The sequence below is a fragment of the Talpa europaea genome (genome assembly GCF_964194135.1).
Source record: "Talpa europaea genome assembly, chromosome: X".
NCBI classification, from domain to species: Eukaryota; Metazoa; Chordata; class Mammalia; order Eulipotyphla; family Talpidae; genus Talpa; species Talpa europaea.
Window position 1 is genome coordinate 54,109,348 of NC_140081.1, and position 26,315 is coordinate 54,135,662.

The window sequence follows — 26,315 nt, forward strand, 5'->3', positions numbered from 1 at the left end:
TCAACAGATACACCAAGATTGAAATCATACCAACCATCTTTTCTGATCATGAAGGCATCAAACTAGAAATAAACCATAAAAAGAGGGCACGGAACTCTCCTACCTCATGGAGATTAAAAACCACACTACTGGAAGACCACTGGACGAATGAGGAGATCAAAGAAGAAATTAAAATATTCTTTGAATTGAATGACAAGGAGGACACCAATATCATAAATGTATGGGATGCAGCAAAAGAAGTAATAAGAGGAAAATATATAGCAATACAAGCTCACATCAAGAAACAAGAAAGAACTCAAAGAAACAACCTAATCTCGAAGCTCAAAGATCTAGAAAAAGAACAACAAAAAAACCCCAAAACCAGTAGAAGAAAAGAAATAATAAAAACCAAACCAGAAATAAATGAAAATGAAACTAAAAAAAACAATCCAAAAGATCAATGAAACCAAGAGCTGGTTCTTTGAAAAAATCAATAAAATAGACAAACCCCTAGCCAGGCTCACAAAGGAAAAAAGGGAGAAAGCACAAATAAACAGGATCATTAATGAAAGAGGAGAAATCACAACGGACACAGCAGAAATCAAAAGAATAATCAGTAACTACTATGAACAGTTATATGGAAACAAGTTCAACAATCTAGAGGAGATGGACAAATTCCTACAACTCTACAATCACCCAAAGCTAGATAAAGAAGATAAAGAACACCTAAACAGACCAATTACAAGCAGCAAAATTGAAATGGTAATCAAAAACCTGCCCAAAAACAAAAGCCCAGGACCTGATGGATTTACAAATGAATTCTATCAAACATTCACAGACGAATTAGTGCCTATCCTTCACAAACTCTTCCAAAAAATTGAGAAGGAAGGGACAATACCAAACACGTTCTATGAAGCCAACATTACACTAATACCAAAACCGAACAAAGACAACACAAAAAAGGAAAACTACAGGCCAATCTCCCTAATGAACACTGATGCAAAAATCCTCAATAAAATTTTAGCTATCAGAATCCAACAATGTATTCATAAGATAATTCACCACGACCAAGTAGGATTCATTCCAGGGACACAAGGATGATTCAACATCTGAAAATCAATCAAGGATATCCAAGACATCAAAAAAAAAGAAATATAAAAACCATGTGATAATATCAATTGATGCTGAGAAAGCTTTCGACAAAGTGCAACACCCATTCATGATAAAAGCCCTTGAAATTCTTGGGATACAAGGAACATACCTCAACATCATGAAGGCCATCTATGACAAGCCAACATCCAGTATCATTCTCAATGGTGAAAAGCTGAAAGCAATTCCATTAAGATCTGGAACAAGACAACGATGTCCACTCTCACCATTGCTTTTCAATAGAATACTGGAAGTCCTAGCCAGAGCAATAAGACAAGAGAAAGACATACAAGGAATCCAAATAGGAAAAGAAGAAGTCAAATTATCAATATTTACAGATGATATGATAATATACTTAGAGAACCCCAAAAACTCCACAGAAAAACTAATTCAACTCATCAATCAGTTCAGTACAGTGGCAGGATACAAAATCAACACGCAAAAGTCAGTAGCCTTCCTATACACAAACAATAAATCTGAAGAAGAAATAAAAAAAAATCCCTTTTATTATCAAAGCAAAAAAAAATCAAGTATTTGGGAATAAATCTAACAAAAGAGGTAAAGGACCTATACAAAGAAAACTATAAAACACTGTTAAAAGAAATAGAAGAAGACACAAAAAAATGGAAAGACATCCCCTGATCATGGATTGGAAGCATAAACATTATTAAAATGGCCATCCTACCAAAAGCAATATACAGATTCAATGCTATTCCAATCAAAATTTCAATGTCATTCTTCAAAGAAATGGAACAATTATTGATGAAATTCATATGGAATCATAAAAAACCCCAAATAGTCAAAGCTCTCCTGAAAAAAAAAAAAAAAGAAGGGAATGGAGGCATCACACTCCCAGACATCAAACTATACTACAAAGCTATAATCATCAACACTGCATGGTATTGGAACAAGAACAGACATACAGACCAACGAAATCGAATAGAAAATCCAGAAATAAATCCACTGATTTATGGTCCACTAATCTTTGACAGAGGAGCAAAGACTATGCATTGGAGCAAAGAAAGTTTGTTCAATAAATGGTGCTGGGAATACTGGGTCGCTACATGCAAAAGAATGAAGCTTGACCACTACCTCACACCATACACAAAAACCAACTCAAAATGGATTAAAGAAGTAGACATGAGACCTGAAACCATAAAATACATAGAAGGAAATATAGGCGAAACACTGCGGGATTTGCACATCAAAGACATCTTTACAGACACATCACCCAAAGCAGTGATAGTGAAGGCAAAGATAAACAGCTGGGACTACATCAAATTAAAGAGCTCCTGCACAGCAAAAGAGACAAGAACAAAAACAAAGAGAAACCCCACCAACTAGGAGAGCATTTTTGCACACAACAATAATGATTAAGGACTGATCACAAAAATCTACAAAGAGCTGATGAGACTCAACAACAACAAAGAAAATAATCCAGTCAAAAAATGGGCAGAAGAGCTAAAAAGAAACTACTCTGAAGAGGAAATGCCAATGGACAACAGGCATATGAAAAAATGTTCAACATCACTTGTAATCAGGGAAATGCAAATCAAAACTACCATGAGATACCATCTCACACCAGTGAGAATGGCACATATTAAAAAAAAAACTAGCAACAACAAATGTTGGCGAGGGTGTGGAGAAAAAGGAACTCTTCTGCACTCTAGGTGGGAGTGCAAACTGGTCCAACCACTATGGAGAGCTGTGTGGAGATTTCTGGACCTACTAAACATAGAGCTCCCATATGATCCAGCTATTCCATTCCTAGGTATTTACCCAAAGGACACAGAAACATCAATTCCAAAGAGCACCTGCACCCCTATGTTTATAGCAACACTATTTACAATAACTAAGCTTTGGAAACAACCCAAATGCCCAAAAATAGATGACTGGATCAAGAAGATGTGGTCCATATACACCATGGAATATTACTCAGCATTCAAAAAAGATAAACACATGCAATTTGCAGCAACATGGATGGCGCTGGAAGGGATCATGCTCAGCGAAATAAGCCAGAAGAAAAAGAAAAATACCGGATGGTCTCACTCATAGCAGGAATCTAGAAAACTTAAATAAGGGACCAGGAAAATGAATAACTATAAGAATGTGAAAATCAAAATCAACAAAAAACTATGAACCATAGACATTCTATGGAGGGTAGGGGGCGGGAGGGGAGGGATTGGGTTCAAAATAAGGGGGTTGCAATTGTATGGGGAATATAAAAATAAAATTTATTGTAAAAAACAAAATTTGCAAAAAATTCCAGTTTAAAGAAATAGAAGAAGACACAAAGAATCATAAAGATATCTTCTGCTCATTGACTGGAAGAATTACTTATTAAAATGTCCATCCTACCAAAAGCAATATAAAGATTAAAAGCTATTCCAATCAAAATCTCAATGACATTCTTCAAAGAAATAGAACAAATACTGGTGAAATTCATATGGAGCCACAAAAAAACATGAGTATCCAAAGTCCTACTGATGAAAACAAAGGAGAAAGGAGGTATCACACTCCGAAACAAAGCCAATTAATTAAAACAGTTTGGTATTGGAACAAAAACAGACACACAGACCAATGGAACCAAATAGAGAGCCCAGAAATAAAACCACAATTACATGGACAACTGATTTTTGACAAAGGAACAAAGAATATGCAATGGAACATGGACAGTTTTTTCAATAAATGGTGCTGGGAAAACTGGACCTCCTCATGCAAAATAAATAAATAAATAAATAAATAAACTAGACCACTACCTTTCACCATGCATAAAGATCAACTAAAAATGGACAAAAGAACTGGACATAAGACCTGAAACCATAAAATATATAGAAGAAAATATAGGTAAAACACTACAAGACATACATCGCAATAACATCTTTAAAGACTCATCACCCAAAGCAAAGAAAGTCAAGGAAAAAATAAACACCTGGGATTACATCAAAATGAAAAGCTTCTGCACAGCAAAAGAGACATTATCCAAAATAGAGAGACATCCCACTGATTGTGAAAAAATCTTTGCACTCTAGTCAACTGATAAGGGACTGATCAGAAAGATACACAAAGAATTCAGAGGACTCAACAAACACAAAATAAACAATCCAGTCAAGAAATGGGCAGAAGAACTTAAAAGACATTTGTCCAAAGAGAAAATGCAAATGGCCACCGGCATATGAAAAAATGTTCAAAACCCCTGATGTAGGCGAGGATGTGGTGAAAAAGGAACACTCCTACTTTGTTGGTGGGAGTGAAAACTGGTCCCACCACTATGGGAAGCTCTCTGGATGTTCCTCAGTCTACTAAAAATGGAGCTACCATATGACACGGCAATTCTACTACTACCCAAAGGACACAAAAACATTGATTCAAAAGAACACCTGTACACCTATGTTTATTGCAGCACTATTTACAATTGGTAAAACTTGGAAACAATCCAAATGCACAAAAATAGATGACTGGATCAAGAAGATGTAGTATATATACACAATAGAATATTATTCAGCAATCAAAAAAGATAAACTCATGCCATTCACAACAACTTGGATGGAACTAGAAGGAATTATGCTCAGTGAAATAAGCCAGAAGGAAAAAGAAAACCATCAGATGGTTTCACTTATAGCAGGAATATAGGGGAACCAAATAAGAAATTAATGTAAAAAGGGCCTCCCCTGGTGGCGCAGTGGTTGAGCACTGGGCTGCGAAGCTGCCCACAGCCTCTGCAGCGCCGGTTTGATCCCAGGCCACCGGCGAGGGTCCCACATGGCATGATAGTCCTCTCCTGCTGCACCTGCTGCTCCCCTCAGCAGTGTACATTATCAGTCTGCCTGTTCTGTTCCCCACTCTGGCTCTGGTGAATTCTCTCACCCTCCCAGGCTTCTGACTATACCAGTACTTACATAAATAAATAAATAAATCTTTTAAAAAAAAGAAATTAGTGTAAAAAAAATAATAAGAGTATAAAACACAAGAAAGAAAAATGGAAAATTATAAATCAGAGACCTACTGCAGGGGAGGAGGAGGGAGAGGGATCAGAGGGAGGGAGAAGCACAGAGGACTGAGGTGATGGTGCATGGGTGCATTGGTGAAGGAAACTCTACGGTGACTATATCTGAGGGTGTGGGGAAGCAAATATTGTTTAAAAATGAACAGTGATGTAAAAAATAAAAAAAATATGATATAAAAAATAATTTATTAAAAACGAAAGATAAATAGTGGAGTAGTGACCAGGTGGGGAATGCACACACAGCTACTGGAGGCCAGAGATCCCCATGCACCCACACCCCCCACCCCAAACTATGAGTGAAGCCCAGGGGGCAGAGGGTAGGCCCAGCAGCCAGAGGGGAGCAGCAACCAGCTAGAGGAGCACATGTTGGCCCACGCATGTCTGTGAGTCCTGTGCACACACACACACCAGACCCAGAGCTGTAAGCGAAGCCTGGAAAGCAGAGGGAGGGCTCAGCAACCAAAGGGGAAGACACACAAGCAGGGAAAGCGATCAGCACCTAAATGAGTCTTTAAAGAGGAATTAAGGAAATGCAGGAAGTTAAAAGATTTATGGAGGGTCTAAAGTATTCAGGGAATAGCAATGAAAGCAGAATTGATGAAATGGAAGAATGAGTCGGTACTTTTGAAGATACAGATATCAAAAGAACTAAAAAAGAAAAGGAAAGAGAGAGACAAAGGAAAAAGTATGAAGAAATACACCAAGAAATATCTGACATCATAAGGAATGAAAAGGTAAGAGACATAGGTATCCTAGAAGGTGAAGAGAGAGACAAAGTAACAGAGAACTTCTTCAAGGAAATAATTGAAGATAACTTTCCAAACATGAAGAAAGAAATGAAAATAGACATACAGGAAGCTAGAGCACCAAATTACCATAATGAAAGGAGAACTACAGCAGAACACATAATAGTGAAGTTTACAAAAGCCCAAGACAAAGAAAAAGTAATGAAAATGATGAGGGGGAAGAAAAAGATAACTTATAAAGGAAAACAGATTCAGGTGACACAGACTTCTCCAAAGAAACACTATGGGCAAGAAGAATAGGAAGGATTGGGGTCAAAATAAGGGGGGGTGCAATTGTATGGGGAATATAAAAATAATAAATAATAAATAATAAAAAAGAAGAAAATGGAGTAATATGGTCAACAAACTCCAAGACATAAAATGCCAACCAGGAATACTTCCCCCCAAAGCTCTCCTTCCTATATGAGGAAAAAAGCAGAACCTTTTCAGACAAACAAAATCTTCAGAAATGCATTACCACTAAACCCCCACTCCAAAAAATATTACAAGGAGCCCCACAGCCAAAACTAATAGAGGAATGACTAGGAAGAACAGAATAAGGTAAGGGACAGAACCACAAAGAGACCAACAAAATTGCAAGTACAGACTCCAATGTATCAATAATAACCCTAAATGTAAATGGGTTAAACTCATCAATAAAAAGACACAGAGTAGCAGGCTGGATTAACAAACAGAATCCAACCTTTTGCTGTCTCCAGGAAACATATTTAACTGCCAAAGATAAACACAGATTTAAAATAAAATGTTGGAAAACAATTCTACAAGCATATGGACCCAAAAGAAGGCAAGAATAGCTATACTTATATCAGATAAAATGGACTTCAATCAAAAAAGGTAAACTCATGCCACTGGAAGCAACATGGATGGAGATGGAAGGGATTATGCTCAGTGAAATAAGTCAGAAAGAAGAAGAAAAATACTGGATAGTTTCACTTACAGGAGGAATATGTGGGAACCAAATAAGGGGTAAGGGAGAAAAAAGTAAAACCTAGCCAGCACCTATGAATTGGAGACATTCAGCAGGGGAGGGAGACAGAAAGGGATTAAAACGGGTAGGAAGAGGTCAAGAGGTGATGGGTCTTGGGTGACTTGGTGGTGGGAATTCAACAGGGACTACTACACCTGAGAGGAGAAATCAAACATTATACAAAACTGAACAATGACATAAATACACACACACACACACACATATATATATATGTATATATATGCAAATACTTAAAAAGATATAAACACAATACTGATAACTTTATGCTGTCAAATGGCTTCATAGCTGAAATATCAATATTTTGCTACCTTGAAAAGAGAACTTAAAGTAGCTTTAACAGGACTTATTTTATTTTTAATCTCCTTCACAAATAAGTAGCAAGCTTTGCTTGACAAAATGACAAGCAGAGGATGGACAACAAGTAAAAGCAAAAGGTTATTATCTTAAGTAATATTCACTGAATGTTCTTGTATCTAAAAGGAAAATTAGCTCATAAAAATTTGTGAATCCATATGAAGTTGATATAGTAGTGCTTGCCTTGCTTTATCTAGTAGTACTGGCCTTGCTTTATCTATCTGCAAAATGATGAAATTTATGACTGGTAAATACATGAACAAAAGATCATTTTATTAAAAGCAACTTCAAGACCAAACAATGCAAAAATACTTATTGAAAGGGATATATGCATATGCATGTTCATTGCAGCACTATTTCAGTAGCCAAGTTATGGAAGCAACCTAAATACCCATGGACAAATGAGTGTGGAATACAACTCAGCTGGTAGATGCTTGCCCTCTGCAAGAACATGGATGGAGGGTCTCCCTGGTGGTGCAAGGGGTTAAGTACTGCACTATGAAGCAATCTGCAGCCTCTGCAGCACAATTTCAATCCCTGGCCAGCAAGGAAGCAACGCACATGGCGCAGCAGACCTCTCCTGACTGGCCTGCTGCTCCCCTTAGCAGTGTACTTCAGTCAGTCTGCCTGTTCCGTTCCCCACTCTGTCTCTGGTGAATCCTCTCACCCCCTGCATCTCTGGCCTATTCCCCAGCTCTTGTATGCATAAATAAATAAATCTTAAAAAAAAAGAACATGGATGGAACTGGAGGGGATGATACTAAGCAATGTAGGCCAGAAGGAGACAAACACTGGATAGTTTTGTTCATAAGTGGAGTATAGAATATAGAGAATCAAAACAGTCAGACAGTAACAAACAAAATACAAACCCTAGGAATATAACTGAAACTGAGGCTATCAGTGAGGGAGGAGTAGGGTGGGAAGTAAAGATGGGAGGGGTCACATGCACTATGATAAGAGGACAATGGTTGGTGGTTGCAGTGTGGTGAAATACATCTAAAAGGTGTGAGCCTATATTTCTGAATCATACACAATGTTGTAAACCAATGTTACCTTAAAGAAAATATTAAGTAAAATAAAAATGTAAACAAAGACAAGCAAATAAAAGGCAATTCTAAGCCAAAATAGAAAGGAAATATTTATGTAAAAACCTCACTACTTATTTCAAATGTATAGTCATTTATAATAGGACATTTATATGATGGACCGAAAAAAAAAAGTTTACTGTGCAAATTGACAATGCAATAGGTAAAGATTAAACACCTTATGAAAAACTATCAATATTTATTATGCTAGGTATGATAGGATTGTGTAAAAATGAATATGGTATTTAAAGGTCCCTAAGTGAGAAAAATAAAAAAAATACACAGATGAATGTATGACGGGAAGTATTATAAATTCTCTATTTTTAAAAATGCATACAATGCAATAATGGAAACACAGTAGATGAATAGTAAAATTGCTCTTTTTAAAGGAGACAAAGAAGGCGGCCATAAATTACTGCTCCATAAGAATTTACACTGGTCAATATTTTGTTGAGCAAGGTTATACTTGAAATAAGCAACATGTACATGAAATAATGTTTTATTTAAACATATTCTCAACTAGATAGAACAGTCTAATTAATCAGGCAGTATTGTGTTTATTTTAAATATGGAGTAACAAAGAAATTTTCATTACTCCCTTGCCTCTTCTGCTATTGTTTTGGTTACAAAAGTCTCCTTGTCTCCTGTTTTACAAAATGGAAGCAGCCATGCTATTGTTCTCAAAGTCTAGGATTTGGAGGTAAGGAGTTAACTGAAATTCTTGTAGCAGTAAGACACACAAGGTGAACCTGACTTCCACTATCATCCCCACTACAATGTAACTAAATAAACAATGCCTAGGAACTCTGTGTGGACAGGAGATAACTAGAATCTATCTTCTATATTGGTGGCCTTGGAATTTATAAACAACAGCAAGAACAGACTTCTGAAGGAAAATAAGCTTTTAATGAACTATGATTAAGTAAAAGTATTATGAAGTAACAGCAAATACCAGTTTTCACAACCAAAAGGTACTAATTTATGAGGTTATGGACAACTGAAAAAGTGTTTAATTTCATCACTAATTTGAACCAAACCAAAAAAAAAAATTGAGCTGTTAAAATACAGAGGAGATAGTTTTTTAAAGGATCATAAGGCAACTTTTCTCAGTAACATGCCACCATTTTTAAAAAAAGTCTCAAAGACAGAACTAAAGTCACTTAATCCATAAAAAGGGACATTAAAGATCTTGTGAAATATTTCAACAATATTCCTCAAAATATTTTCTTGTGTGAACTTCTCTAGAATATCATACTAAAATAGGGGGTGAGATGTTTATTAAACTTTAACATATATTATTCCTTAAGTATCAGACAGATACAAATATAGAATAGGGAAACACGAAACTCCTAAGTATAATTAGTATATAAATCTTCAAATATTTCAGCATTATATTCATTGTGCACATTGCTGTTGTTTTTAAGGAATGCAAGAGGATAATATGGACAGATTTAAACATTGGGATTGATCCCTAGGAAATGGATTTTCTGATGCAAACTGGCTGACAAGAAAATTCATATATTTAATAAATAACACAAATAGTTTCAGTCACTTTAAGGGGAAATTTGACAAATTGAAATTAATAAAATTGCATAGAAACAGAATTTGGGAGAAAGAAGGAAACAAAAGAAGAATTAAGACCCCAAGTTTTAGAGTTGAGAAAAACTGAAGCAGCTACTTAGTAGGTCAGGGGTAGTACTCCTGGCTTCCAATCAGCTATTCCTAGTACTACACCACACGGCACACTTATGTTATGACTAATACCCAAATGCAATCTCTTCTCTGATTTTCTAATATTTAAAAGATAAGGACAAATCCCTGACTTATTTATTTCTTTAATGATCAGGAAATGAGATTTACTCTCTTATATACCCTAAAGATTAACTAGTTTTTTTTTTAAATATTCATTTATTTATGCATACAAGAACTGGGGTACTGGACAGAGGTGCGCGAGTTGAGGTGATTCACCAGAGACAGAGCAGGAAACAGAACAGGCAGATATACTGAAATACAAAGCTGAGGGGAGAAACGGGTGAGACAGGAGAGGTCTGCTGGGTCATGTGGGTTGCTCCCTGACTGGCTGGGGATCAAACTCATGCTGCAGTGGCTGGTGATAGCTTGATAGAGCTGTCTTTAACCCCTGTGCCATCAGGGAGGCACTTAACTAGAGTTTTTGAGACAACTAAATGTTATTATTAGCAATTATCAAACATAAGCAATTCGTTTTGTCTCAATTTTTTTTAAGATTTATTTATTTTTATACAAGAACTGGGGTACAGGCCAGATGTGCAGAAGGATGAAAGGATTCACCAGAGACAGTGGAGAACAGAACAGGCAGACTGACGAAATACACTGCTGAGGGGAGCAGCTGGCAAGACAGGAGAGGTCTGCTTCCCCATGTGGGATTCTCACCAGCCTGCGGGGATGGAATCTGAGCTGCAGAAGCTGTAGACAGCTTCCCAGTGCAGCGCTCAACCACCTGTGCCACCGGGGAGGCCCTTGTCTTAAAATGTTTTCTACTTAAAATTATAGCTTAAGGCCTCCCCAGTGGCACAGTGGTTGAGCGCTGGGGTGTGAAGCTGCCCGCAGCCTCTGCAGCACTGGTTTAATCCCTGGCCGCCAGGGAGGGTCCCACATGGTGCACAGACCTCTCCTGCCACCCGCTGCTCCCCTCAGCAGTGTACTTCGTCAGTCTGCCTGCTCTGCTCTCCCCTCTGGCTCTGGTGGATTCTCTCACCCTCCCGCGCTTCTGACTGTACCCAGTGCTTGTATAAATAAATAAATAAATCTTTAAAAACAAACAAACAAATTATTGCTTAAAAGTCTCAGTGCCTAATAAGCCACAGGCTATGAACATTTGGGTCTTTATTTTGAATCTGAAATTTTAGAATTATAAATTTAAGAAATTAGTAGTCAAGATTGATCATTTTTCCCCTAAATTAATGCTGGTTACTCTTAAATTGTGAGATCTAATACAACAGCCACCAAAAACGTTGGTAAATTTGAATTGAGATTGGCTGTAAGTATAAATACATACAAGGTTTTCAAGATTAAGTATGAAGATGAATGTGAAATATTTCACTAATGTTTTATATTGATTAATGTTTAAAATAAATATTTGGGGTATACCAGGTTAAAAATATTAAAGTTAATTTCACCTAATACTTTTTGCTTTTTAATGTGGTTACCAGAAATTTTCAAATTACACATGTGCCTTGTATCAAATTTCTACTAGAGAACTCTAAGGCAGCAAAAATATCTAGGTGATACCAATAAATATTTCATATATACTCTAAGAATAAGTTAACATTATAAAAATTGCCTACATAACCAATAGCCAATGCCTGTGCTAAGGAAATGAATAAACACTAAATGCAGAAATCAACGTTAGTTGGCTATAAATATGTACTTTTCCTCAGTAGATTTACATTTGTAGTTTCAGTTAATACTGAAACTACTTTTTATTCCCTGAACACATATGAATCAATAAAGAGAGAAATATAGCCTAGAAACAGCAGAAAAAGTCTTCTGTATTGATCAGTCTACACGTACAATGTTCATTAGAAATAAATATTGACATAATATCATCAGATACTTTCCTAGTACAGACTGCACTAAAACTTAAAGGTTTTAGCAACTTAACATGAACACATGGGGGAAGGAGGCAGATGGGGTAGGAGCACAGGCATTTTGTTGGAGGATTTAAAAAAAATGATATTTTATGTATTTCCTTTTTCATCAGATCTTATTTTCTCTTTTTTATAGTTTTTCTAGTATTATCTTTCCATATACACTATTGAAAAAAACATAAAATGGCATTGTGCACAATGAACTCATATTCAATAGATTCCAATATGCCATAGGTATGTAACCAGTCCTTTTTTAAACTACTTAAGACTGTCAGCTTTATTAAACAGCCTTGTCAGAGGTCTCTTTCATTTATTCATTTGGCAACTATTTATTGAGCAGATATCCAGATCTATGCTAGATACCATGATAGGTGCCAGAGATAAAAGGATGAACAAACCAGAAGTACTTCTTACATTCATGGAGATTTCAGTGGAATAGAGAAGACATTCATTTCACATACAATCATTTTTTAATGTGTAATAAAATACCATGAAAGACATAAGATAGAAAAAAAATCACTCAGTTGAGAGAAAATCTAACCAACAAGTTTGCTCTACTCAGAGGAATCTAGGATGTCTTTGATAAGATGACCTTGGTAATCAGCAATTAATTCCAATACAGCAGCAATAAAAAATAAAGTATCTGTTGGAATTCACACGACACCGTTCTTCAGTGATAATACTTCTAGATTCCCATATCAAAAAGTAGAGTTATCATAAAAAACTTCAATAAGAAGGTACACTTAGAGGGCTTTCCCTGGTGGCGCAGTGGTTGAGCACTGGGCTGCGAAGTTGCCCTCAGCCTCTGCAGCACCAGTTAGATCCCCGGCCGCCATGTTAGATCCACATGGTGCAACAGACCTCTCCTGCTATGCCTGCTGCTCCCCTCAGTAATGTATTTCGTCAGTCTGCCTGTTGTGTTCCCCACTCTGGCTCCGGTGAATTCTCTCACCCTCCAGCGCTTTTGATTGTACCCAGTGCTTATATAAATAAAAAAATCTTAAAAAAAAAGGTACACTTAGAAAGGATAAATGAGTTTAAAAATAAGAGTTGCCAAAAAAGTCACACATTTAAACATGCATTTGTAATTTATGTATTTGTATATTTTTTGTTTACCTACCATTCCTAGAAAAAATTAAATGAACATAAGACAAAATATATTTATAATTTATACCTTTGCTCCGTCTGAAATATTGTCCCAGTTTCCACCACTCAAAGAGAACTTTCCATTGCCTATACGCAGCAGTATCTCTTCAGGAGTATCATTGGGGCCATTAGCAAATGGAGTATAGCTATTAATAAAATAGATTTTAACAGATAGGAGTGCATAACATACATATTAAATTGAGGTGAAAGTGATGGATATAAAGGCACATGCAAATATTAACTACAACAAACAAAGGATATTATCTAATATTTCCCTTCACTGTGAACAAACTTTATATTTCAAACAATAAAAATCCTAGCGAATTTAATTAAATTGAGTTTTGTCTACATCAATAATTGTTTTCTCTGACCTGTGGCTAGTGTCATTAAAAATCAATAATAAAGATCAAATAATATATTTTACATATTCATATGATCAATTGATCAGCTTATCAATATACAATAAAATAAAGATGGTTTTTAATACTGTATGTACAATATTAAAATCTGACCAGAATAAAACATGCAAATTTTGTATTCTTCCAGACATGATTTAGCCAAAAATATACCTACTATGAAGAAATTGTTAATTTTGTATATTTATAATGAATTTATTGTATTGGTTCAAATGTATGAATTAGTATTTTGTCAATAATATAAATGGAAAGAGGTTAAAAATATTTTAAATTAATGCCTGTGAAAAACAGATTATGTGAATATTCATATCAACATAACAAAACCTCTATAGTTATTAAGATTATTATGTGAATATAATATATTCAGACAGGAAAATAAGTATTTACATAAAGTTTCAAAAGCTTAAAAATTTATTATAGAATGACAAAAAGTGATCAGTTTGTACCACTTTAATAGATGGAAAAACAAAATGGCATTTAAATATAGGAATGGAAAGACTTAGGTTACAATGTATGAGGAGGATGTCTTAATATGTTAAAGTCCTAGTTCCCTCATGTAACAATTAAGCTGAGATAAACACATACACACTCAACACAGAAACACAAAATCATGTATTGTTTAGTCATAAAGTAAATATTTCAAAATAACTAGAAAAGGTATCCTAAGGTTTAAAACAACAATGCTGACTGCAGTTCATATGCAAACTTAAACTACCCTTAAATTTAGTACTTGTGGTCTGTATCTAAATCATCTGCTTAAGTTTGTAACATATCTAAAAGTGGTGGAATACACTGACTACATTATCATCACCAAGCCCATAAGCAATTGAATCACAATTTTCATAACATATTTATAAAGCTCCTGTTGTTTCAAGCATAATTCAATTATACTAAATCTTTAAAAAGTCACATCAAAACACATTATAATTAAAATGTAATTTTTTAAGTTTCATTCTATGCATTAGAATTTGATAACCCCAGCCTTTTTCTCTACAATTCTAGAATGATTTCTAGAACCCATAAATTTTCACTTCTAAATAAAAGTGCTACCTATTTTAAAACAATACTTGCATTATTTATAAATAACAAATATTAATATAATACAATAATTACTTTTTTTGCTGTGTATATTTCTGTGGTTTAGTTTTCTGTTATAAAGCTCAATCTTACTAAACCTCTATTGCCAGGAAAGCCAGTATTCAAGCACTTAAAAAAATTCAAAAAATCAGCTCAATTTATCAACAGATTTGGAGGGTACCTGTTGAATTATGGCATTATTTTATAATCTAGGAAACATAATCAAAAAGTAATGAACTCAATGTAAAATATCAAAATAAAATATATGATTTACTTTAAGAAAACTGAAACTAAATATCTTAACAATGCCTTATTAAAAAACTTACTTTATGTTCTAAAATTTTATTTATAAATAAACAACATATAATATTTTTAAATGCTGATAGTATTTCCCTTAAGATTATATTCATCTGTTGTCTTTCTAGATGAAAACAGGTCAATTTTTTTTTAAATGATGTGAATTATTTTGAGTATACAAATTTCTTACCCAGCCAACATTGTGTAAAAAAGGACTCCCAGACTCCAAATATCACAAGCAGCATCATAGCCCTGTTGCATAAGAACCTGAGAGGAAAAAAACTTATTATCTGGTATTATTCAGTATAAACTAAATTTTCTCATCAAAAAGAAAGTATTGCTTCTAATAATATCACAAATGTTCAAAATTTAAAAGTTAAATCACTTTAGTCTTCTCAAAATAATTCATTTAATGTTAAAGACAAACTCTTCTGCAATTAGCGAGCATTCAATAAGTGGTTATTAAAAAAGTGATTAAGTAACATGGGCCATACAAAAAAAACAACCTTGTAATGTACAATCCCTGACCTCAATGAGCTTTCACTCCTCCTCTAAGTAAATTCAGACACAAACATCAAAACTTAAGATTAATAAATATAGAGAGCCTAATATATACTACATAAAACTGTCTTTTAATCCTGCCACTGACACTATGAAGTAGATATTATTGCCACTTTTAAGATGAGAAAAACAAAGCAAATATTAATTTTCCCAATATCACAAAATTAGTAAGTAGTGGAAAAGGTATTCTTACTCTTGAACCTGTGGTTTTAGCATCTATGATAATTGTGTCCTTACTATATGAGAGATAATAATGTATGATCTTACATTTTACATACAAGTCTCATGTCTTAGAAAGTATATTACTGGATCAGAAATACACATTTGAAAAATTTTGAATGATTTCATTAATTTTCATACAATAATTTAGGTAGCTGTTTTTTGCTCTTGGGGTTAGTGCTACTAAAGATCAAATAACAGGTTTATTATATATTCATGTGAATTTTCTTTCTGAAATTAAGAGATTGTTAGAAGTGTTTAGGCATAGATACAAAATAGAAACATTAATGCATTAATACTGGTGATTACATAACCACCAATATGGAAATTTCATTTATAAATAGTAAAAAATATTAATGTTTGTGGGACATACATAATGAGTATCTAACTTAGAAATTGAGGTAATGGTATTTTGCTATACTATACACACACACGTATAAAATTGAGAAGCTGAATAGGCTATCAAGATACCTCTATAACTTTTATTTAATAGCACATGTAGGAACTTCAAAGGCCCTAATAAATAAAGAAGTACAGCTAAACATAGTAAACACAAGATTGTATCCTTTAGTAAACCATAAATCCCTCTGGCTTTTTTCTCCTATTTCTTTCATTTTCCCACTATCTCTTGCTCATTTTCTGCTGTTGTGTTAGGACAATGATACAATGCACAGAACAAGGTGGAGGGACTGTTTAGGAGGCTAGTTGTTATGAGTGAGGCTTAATAAGTAAGTGAGCTATAATATTTCATATTCTGATACACTTCATAATTAAAGAGAAGAATTGGGAATCTGGAATCTAATTGGGACCAACAATAAGAAAAAAAAACTTGTTTTAGATTTACCATTTAAATTCATTTTATATGTGTAAAGAATAGGCAACCCATTTATTCTAAGCAGGTCTCAATGCTGTATAATAGCAAAAACATAACAATCGTAAAAGAAACAAGGCAAGGTGGTGGGATGAATAAAAGAGTATAGTGCAGAAACTGTGTTTTATGACTTATTTGCAGAAAGTTGAATATGAAAAGTAAAAATTAAAGTAGTTAATGCCATTACCTTTATACTTATTTGACTTCCCAAAATAGCAACAAGTTACACAGATGGAGATTATCATTCACTTTGCTCTAAAGTTCAAATTAATTCATATTTATAGCAAAACATACTACAGCTGAGTACCAGCAAAGCAGGGCAATTTTACAATTACTATGGGTATCTTGGTAGTGGGTGTGCTGTGGTAACATACATCTGAACAGGTATAAGCCTGTACCTCTGGATTATAAACAATATTGTGAACCAATGTTAACACTATAAAAAAAAAGAATTCACAATTATTTTATAAAGTGCCGCCAGCCCAGCATCCATCAAATTTATTGAAGTCCCTTTAAATAATAATCATTCTTATACCTCAGTAGGCACTAAATATCAGTTGAATAATATATTTACTTTTATGAAAGAAAAAATATTTTTGGAGATATATATTTGCAACATAGGTATATAAAAGTATATCTATTAAGTAAGCCTTAAGATATTGACCAAATATTCCTTCCAGATTAAGCTGAAAACTAGCTTCCCTCTTCATCCACTGGGATGGAATAATGAATTTATTCTAGCATAAATGCTAGTGTTTATTCAAATATTTGCATTGATACTTGAATCTTCCTGATTATATTTTAAAATGACACATTTAATACATTTTGTTATTGATTTTTGAAACAGTCTGATATCTTAGAAACAAATCTTATAAAATACACTATTTTATTCATAACAATTTGCAAATATTTATTGACTGATAGCAGAAAATTTAGCATTTGATAAAATGTTTCAAACCATTTTGAAAATATAGATACTGGCCAAAGGTAGTTTAGGCACGAGTTATGCAAATATGGTCTGCACAAACCCATATGAAAACCTTCACTATTACAATGGAAAAGTGTCTTATTACAATGGAAGTATGTTATGGTACAAACCATCAATGGGCAGAATTCTACTCTGGATTTGTTCTCATTTGAAAATATTTACCTACTCATTAATCTAAATATTGAATAAATAATTAATCTAAACAAAGACATACTTTTCATTTTCATGTTTTTTTTTTTTTGAGGTAACACTTGTTTACAACATTATATATGATTTATATGTATAGGATCTCCCCCTTCAGATGTTACCACCACACCACACCTACCACCTAAACACCTAAAGTCCTCCACAATACTCAATTGTGCTCCCTCCTCTTTGTTCTTACCATCCACCCTCCTCCTCTCTCATAGCATCAACTCTGTCAGATTTCTAGGGTTGTTAGTTTGGTCTTATCTGACCCTATGTTTTGCTTCTCTATATTCCACATATAAGTGACACTATGCAGAATTTGTCTTTCTACTTCTGACTTATTTTGCTTAGCATAATATCTAGTTCTACCTATATTCTTTCAAATGGCAAAAGATTATCTTGTTTTTTATAGCTGCCTAGTATTCTGCTGTATGTTCATAAGATGTTCATTTAAGAAACACTCATCCCTAACTCTTTCCTGTTAGAAGTTTTCATTATATTAAGGGGTCCAGATCTATGAGATTAAGTCAATATTAAGACTCTTGCCATTAAATGGTTAGTCCGTACTTTTCTGTTACGTTTACTACATATAGTATGTGTACTTATGATGACTATATATCATTCTATATTTAACAGAAAAGTCTTAATCGCAAACACTCTGTCTGATTATCCTTTAAAACCATTGAAACATTAGAGAAAGTTAATTTTTAAAAAAGATTTATTTATTTATTCATTTATACAAGCACTGGGTATAGTCAGAAGCGTGGGAGGGTGAGAGAATTCACCAAAGCCAGAGCTGGGAGCAGAACAGGCAGACTGACGAAGTACACTGCTGAGGGGAGCAGCCGGAACAGCAGGAGAGATCTGCGTGCCATGTGGGTCCCTCGCCAGTGGCTGGGGAGTAAACTGGCGCTGCAGAGGCTGTAGGCGGCTTCGCAGCCCAGCACTCAACTGCTACGCCACCAGGGGAGGCCCGAAATTTAATTATTTTTATGTCTGTTCTGTCTCTTATACTAGGGTCAGAACCCCTTTGCTGGGTCATGTACATGTTCCTAATTTTATTCTGGGAAATCTAATTTTCTATATATTGTAATTCAACAAAAAATTGTACATCCATTTTATTAATTTAATAAAAACATACAAATGTACATAATTTCTCATGGATAAATCTCTTATGAATAGCTTATAAAAAAGATGCTATTCTTTTTCCTCAATATCTTAAAGGAAAATTTAGTCTATTTAAGAGATTTTTTTTAAAGATTTATTTATTTTATTTATTCAAGCACTGGGTACAGTCAGAAGCACGGGAGGGTGAGAGAATTCACCAGAGCCAGAGCAAGGAGCAGAACAGGGAGACCGACAAAGTACACTGCTGAGGGGAGCAGCAGGCACAGCATGAGAGGTCTGTTGCGCCATGTGGGACCCTCACCACCGGCCAGGGATGGAACTGGCATTGCAGAGGCTGTGGGCAGCTTCACAGCCCAGTGCTCAACCGCTGTGCCACCAGGGAGACCCAAAATACTATTTTTCTAATAGCTACACAAAAATAAAGTTTTGTTGATATTTAAATACAAATGGATTATTTTATATCTAATATGAAAGATTATCCTGAAAGAGTTAGTATTTGATATAAAAATAAAATCAGAAAACATGCCCATGAGAATGGAATTCATCCTCAAATTATCTTCCTCTTTTCTAACTTGAAAAAAACTCAAATCAGAAGCGTGAAGATTTTTTTGTATTTTATTTGGTATTGAATATACAACAATTCATGTGAGTTAGCATTATTTATAACCTAAGAACAGTTCCTAACTTACACAAAAACCTTATAAACAATCTATTATATATGGCTAATGCCATCCCTGATTTTTTTTTTTTATCAGCCATAGTTTCACTGTGGGAGTTGCCACTGCCAAAAGTTATATCGCCGTGATTATAACTGTATTGGACCTTGCAAAATGTGAAACCTGAACCCAAGAACCTCTCTAGCCTTGCCCTTCCTGAGTTTTTTCTCTAAGACATATGTATGAATGTTATATGACAAGAAAGAAAAATCTCAACTGTTTATTGGTGGGGGGGATCACCCTGTGAACCTGTTTTTTTTTCCCTAGGAATTAGAAGATCCAAAAGATAATCAGGATTGTTACTACCCTTTGATGTAATGTGGAAAATTAAACAATACCTCATGTCCAGTACAAACCAAATATAGACATAAATCTATTCTGTCTTTGTTAATAAGTGAATTCTGTGTTTGAATATGCTTTTTAAGCAACAGTCTCAGTTTCCTAGAAGGTTTAGAATATTTTATATGTCAAAGGTGGAGTTATTTCTAACTCTCCATCCCAGCTCTAAAATGGTATGATTCTTTAACTAGTACATAATCCAACAAAATAAAATAGTCTGATTATTACATTCAGGCTGGTTTCAGATACTAGTTACTAGTGTGAATATTTATTTTATGGATAATGAGAATTTAGTGATATAAAGAGCTTTATAGTTGGGGAAGAACAAGATAACTCAGTTTTTACCTTCCTACCATATTGTATGTATATATAGCATTATATGAAGTTATAAAGCATACCTCAGGTGCTACAAAGTTTGCAGTATAGCATGGAGTTAAGAGAAGTCCAGTTTCTCCTCGAAGCTGTTTTGCAAACCCAAAATCACAGATCCTAATGGAGTCTGCATTGGCTGATTCATCCATGTACAAAATATTACTAGGTTTAAGATCACGATGAACAACCTTAAATATAAAAGATAAAAAAATCATTAAATTTCTATAGCTAAGTATCTGTGAAATAAAACATTTTAACTTAATAAATTTCCAGGAAAAGGAACTTTCTCAATGAAAATTTTGGTAATGACACTTCATGCAATCTTCAGAGCACAGACAATTTGAAGTATCACAAAGAAATTATCTCTATCAAACAGATGGTCCAGTTTCTACCCAAGCCACGTATTTTGGTAGCCACTTTCAGTCTCAAAGTATCAAGATTCAATTTTCAGTTCCACTTCTGGGTGTAATGGACTAATAGTCTATTCAACAGCATCCTCCACAGAGTAAAAAATTATACAACCTGGACAAAATACCAAAAAATCAACTACCTGAAGGTACTGGAGAGTGAATAGAAGCAGACAGACTCTAGTGGGGAGTACACATTCAGCTGAAAGAGGAACTACAGGGAGTTATATGAGTAGATTCCCATATCTGTGGCTTTTAGACAAGGGTTAAGTGCAGTCCCTATGATACAGAATTGTGAAGATAGACATTTAAAATTCCATATTGTTACCAGGCTGGAGAAACAGAAAAGAGATACTGAGAAACTGTGAGTGCTGAGTGGAGGAATACTGTAAGGGAAAGAGCCAGAATTGATCCTTGAATCAAAAATGCATAGAAGTTCAAAGTAGTTAATAAAGCCAGAAGACATAAATATACATAACTTAATATTTATAATATACAGTGTACAATGCAAAATTATCTAATATGCAAAAAATCTCCAAGAAAATGGAACACAATGTCAAGCAAAAAGAAAATCAATTCCAACTCCAATATGAACCACATTGGACTTAACACAGAGGATTTTAAAGTGGCTACTATATGTGATGTGATGGAGGTGCTGGCAAAAGCTAGGCTAGTGTTCATATTACAATGCAAATATATATCAATTCAACACATTATATATCCTAAACTTACAGAATTTTATGTCAGCTATAATTAATAAAAATATAGTACTAAAATTCACAGGATTAAATATAAAAGGAATTTAAAAATTAAGTGCCCATTGAAAGTAGTCTCAATGAAGTAAAATAAAACATGCTTTCAAAGCAAGCAACTTTTGGCTTTCAAAGCAAGCCAAAAAAAAAAAAAGACGACAATGAATAAGAACCAAATGAAATGTAGAAATAGAAAAATAAATGAAATTTTCTATGTGATGATTTACCTACTGATGCTATATACTTCATTTACTACACTGAAAGCTCTAAAAAGACAAGAAACAAGACTAACTCATGTTTGGGTATGCAATGCCTTTTAAAATGCCTGCCATGCAGAAATGCTTACTGTATTTATGTCATTAATTTACTTAATTTATGCAAGAACCTAGCAGAAAGAGAAATTAAGGAAGCAATTTCATTTACAATTGCATAAAAAATGAAAAGCCTTGAAACAATTTTAACAAAATAAGTGAAAAACCTATATACCAACCTCAAGACATTGTTGAAAGAAATAGAAGACACAACGAGATGAAGAGATATTCAGTAATCATGAATTTGGTGAATTAACATTAACATCATTAGAATGGCTATATTACCTAAAGCAATAAACAAGTTAATGCAATCCCTATCAAAATCCAAATAGCATTCTTCTCAGAAAGAGAACAACAACAAAAACAAAAACACATGGAATTTATATGGAACTACAAAACATCCCAAATAGCTAAAAGTACTAAGGAAAAAGGACAAAAATTGATATATTATACTCACCGACTTCAAACTATACTATAAGGTGATAGTAATTAAAAAAGCTGGGTACTGAAAAAATATAAATGAAGCAACAGAACAGAGCCCAGAAATAAAACCACACACATGTGGACAAGTATTTTATGACAAGGTAGCCAAGAGCTTACAGTGAAAGAAGGAAGGTCTTTTCTACAAATAGTAATTGGAAAATTAGACTGCTACATGCAAAATAATAAAATAAGATTGCTATATAACACCATATACAAAATTAGCTCAAAGTGGATTAAAGACTTGGATATAAGATCTGAGAACATAAAACACATAAAAGAAAACATAGGACATATAATCCTTGACATCAGCTTTAGAGATGTCTGTGGGAATCCATTCAATGGCAATGGAAAGGAAAGCAAAAGTAAACAAAAGGTAATACATCAAACTTAAACACTTCTGCATAGTAAAAGAAACCTGCCTCAAAATTAAGGCATCCTACTAAACAGAAGATATCTGCACAGAATATGCATGACAAGGGGTTAATATTCAAAATATGCCAAGACATAAAAACTCTATCAAATAAAAACAAAGAAACAAAATACAGCCAAGTTTTAAAAATGGGCAGAGGATCTTCTCCAAAGAAAACATACAAATGGCAATTGGGCATACGAAAAAGATTTTCACTATATCCTATTATTAGAGAAACACATATCAAAACAACTATGAGATAGCACCGCACATCTCTGAGAAGGGCTATTAACCAAAAGGCAAAAAGAAAGTGTTGGAGATAATATGAAGAAAAGTAACCTTGTATACTGTTAGTGGGAATGTGAATTGGTGCAGTCATTATGGAAAGCAATACGGAGATTCCAAGAAAATTAAAAATAGAAATTTCATATAATCCAGTAATCCCACTTTGGGCATTTTACCCGAGAAGAAAACAACCCACTACTTAGAAGAGATACAAGGTCCACCATATATACTGAAGCATTATTTACAACGGTCAAGAGCTGGAAACTAAGTGCTCACCAACAGATGATAAATTAAATAAGATGCAGTTATATACACAATGTAATGCAGTTAATACACAATTTTTTATTCATGTGTAAAAAGCAATGAAATCCTGACATTTGCAACAACATGGATGAACTTAAGAGAATTATGCTCAATGAAATAAGCCAGAAAATGACAAATACTGCATAGTACAAATACTGTGCTGCATATACAAAAAAATGAAAAAATAAATGAATTAATAAAAAAAAAAAGCTTCTGGCATATAAGACCAGTAATTGTTACCAGGAGAGAAGGGAGAAGAGTGTGTAAATCAAGAAAAATGTGACAATGGGAAGGTGAAGGACAGAATTGGAATTTTAATTCTGATGAACTTAATGAAGCATATACAAATATTCATTCTCAACAATGAACACTATAAATTTATATGTTATAATGCAATGCTACATCAATAGCTTCTCTTTATTAATGACATACCATTATTTTATACCCTTATTTGTCTTTTTACAATATAGGTTTTCCTCCCTCAGGTGTGGTCACCATAGATTTTCCACCACTAAAGTACCCACAGTCCTCCACCATAGACCACTGGGGCTCTCCTCCTAGGAGCCTCAGATTTATGGTCAGCTTTCAAGTGTTGGTTTTAAAATTTGTCTAGGTCTGATTTTTTGTTTCGTTCCCCTATATACCACATATAAATGAAACCAACCGTTATTATTCAGTGCTCATGGATGTGATGAGTTAACATTAACATCATTATTATTTTTTTCCTTATGGCTCACTTTACTTAGGATAATCCCTTCCAGTTCCATCTATGTTGCCAGAAATGGCATGTTTATCTTGTTAGATTGCTGAGTAGTATTCTACTGTAAATATATATCACATGTTCTTAATCTACTCATCAGATGCCTATCTTGGCTATTGTAAACAGTGCTATTATAAACATAGGAGTGCTACAGGTTTCCTTTTGAATTAGTGTCTTTGTATTCTTTGGGTAGATGCCTCAGAGTGGTATTGCTGGGCCATATGGTAGTCCATTCTAATTGTTTTCGGGAACCTCCACACTTCTTTCCATAAGGGGTGGACAAGTCTACATTCCCACCAACAGTATAAAAGGGTTCCTATTTCTGCACATCTTCGCCAGCACTTGGTTATTATTATTTTTTTTAATATGGGTCATTCTCACAGGTATGAGTGGTATCTCATTGTGGTTTTGATTTGCATTTTCATGATAAAAAGTGATGAACATTTTTTTCATTTACCTGTTGGCCATCTATCAGCATGTTTTCTTTGGAGAAGTGCCTTATAAGCTTTTCTGCCTATTTTTTTTTTTTTTTTTGTAATTGGATTGATTTCATTTTGTTGAGTTTTATGGGCTCTTCATAGATCTTCTATAACAGTGCCTTGTCAGATGTATGGTATGTAAATATTTCTCCCATTCAGCAAAATAGCTAGTTGTTTTAGTTATGGTCTCTTTCACTGTATTTTATTTTGATGTAGTCTCAGTAGTTTACTTTCTCCTTTGTATTCCTTGCTGCATCCACAAAAATGTTTATGTCACAGAGTATTTTGTCTGTTTTCTCCTAAGTATTATATAGTTTCAGGTGTACATCCAAGATTCTTATGCATTTTGATTTGATTTCAGTGTATAGTGTGAAATAATGATATAGTTTCAGTCTTTGCATGAGGCAGTCCAATTTTTCAGCACCATTTATGAAGGAGTATTTCCATGTTTCAGCCTATATACTTTGCTCTTTTGTCATAGATTGCTTATCCATAAATGTATGGTTTTATTTCTGGGCTCTCAATTCTATTCCATTTTTCTATGTGTCTGTTTCATTCTAGTACCATATTGTTTTAATTATGATGATGTTATATTATAGTTTTGAAGTCCCAAAGTATGATACCTCCATTTCCCTGCCTTTTAGTCAGGAAAGCTTTGGCTATTCAGGTTTTTTGGTGGTTCCATATGAATTTCAGTAATCTTCATTCAATTTCTTTGAAGAATGCCATTGAGATTTTTATTGGGATTGCATTGAATCTGTAATTTGCTTTGGATAGGATCACTATTTTGACAATGTTTTCCTTGTTTAGGTACTTTACCTCCTTTGTTAGTTTTATTCCCAGGTATGCATTTTTAATGAGTTTGTACATGGGATGCCTTTATTCATTTCTTCTTCTAATTCATTACTTGTATATAGGTAGACAACTGATTTTGTGGATGGATTTTGTATCCTGTCACTTTGAACTGGTTTATTGTTTTAATTAGTTTTCCATGGAATCTTAGGAGTTCTCGATGTATATAAGTGTATCATTTGCAAAAGATAGCTTTACTTCTTTTTTTCCCAACTTGGATTCCTTGTATTGCTTCCTCTTGCCTAATTTTTCTCTCTAGACCTTCAAATAATATGAATAGTAGTGATGAGAGTAGACATCATTGTCTTGTAGTAGATCTTAGTCAAAAGGTTTTCAATTTTCATACTGAGAATGATATTAGCAGTGGTTGTCATATATAGCACTTATTATGTTATGTTTCACTTATTCTCAATTTTTCAAAGGTTTTCACCATAAATGGATCCTGTAGTGTCCCCCCCCCTTTCATTGATGTGGTAAATTACCTTGATTTTTGGCTACTGAACCATCCTTGTGTTCTTAATATAAATCCCACTTGGTTACAATGTATATATGGTTTGCTAAGACTTGATTGAAAATAATTGCATCTGTGTTCATTAGGATGACTGACCTGTAGTTTTCATTTTGATATATTTGTTTGGTTTTTGTATTAGCACAATGTTGGCCTCATGAAAGTGTCAGGAAGAATTCCTTCTTTTTCCATTTTTTGGAAGAGTTTGAGCAGGATTGGTATTGATTTGTGTTTGAAGGTTTGGTAGAACTCATTTGTGAAGTCATCTGGTACTGGACTTTTTTGTGTGTGTGAGATTTAAAATTACTCTTTCAATTTTTTTGCTAGTGATTATTTTGCTCAGATTTTCTATTTCTTTTCTATCCAGTCTTGGATGATTGTATAATTCTAGGAGTCTGTCCATTTCATCTATGTTGTTGAATTTGTTTGCATATGAATGTTTCTAGTAATC

General features: G+C 34.0%; 1 protein-coding gene across 1 annotated transcript in view; it reads right to left on the minus strand.

Moving 5' to 3' along the window:
• RPS6KA6 (ribosomal protein S6 kinase A6) overlaps positions 1-26,315 on the minus strand; it is a gene marked incomplete at its 3' end in the record, with an annotated part of 242,802 nt that overhangs the window by 22,882 nt on the left and 193,605 nt on the right. Inside the window, exons 18-20 of the mRNA XM_084259149.1 lie at positions 20,342-20,503; positions 15,123-15,199; positions 13,171-13,288 (exon numbers count right to left, since the gene is read on the minus strand). Coding sequence (XP_084115275.1) covers positions 13,171-13,288; positions 15,123-15,199; positions 20,342-20,503 — 357 coding nt within the window. The remainder of the gene's footprint in view (positions 1-13,170; positions 13,289-15,122; positions 15,200-20,341; positions 20,504-26,315) is intronic.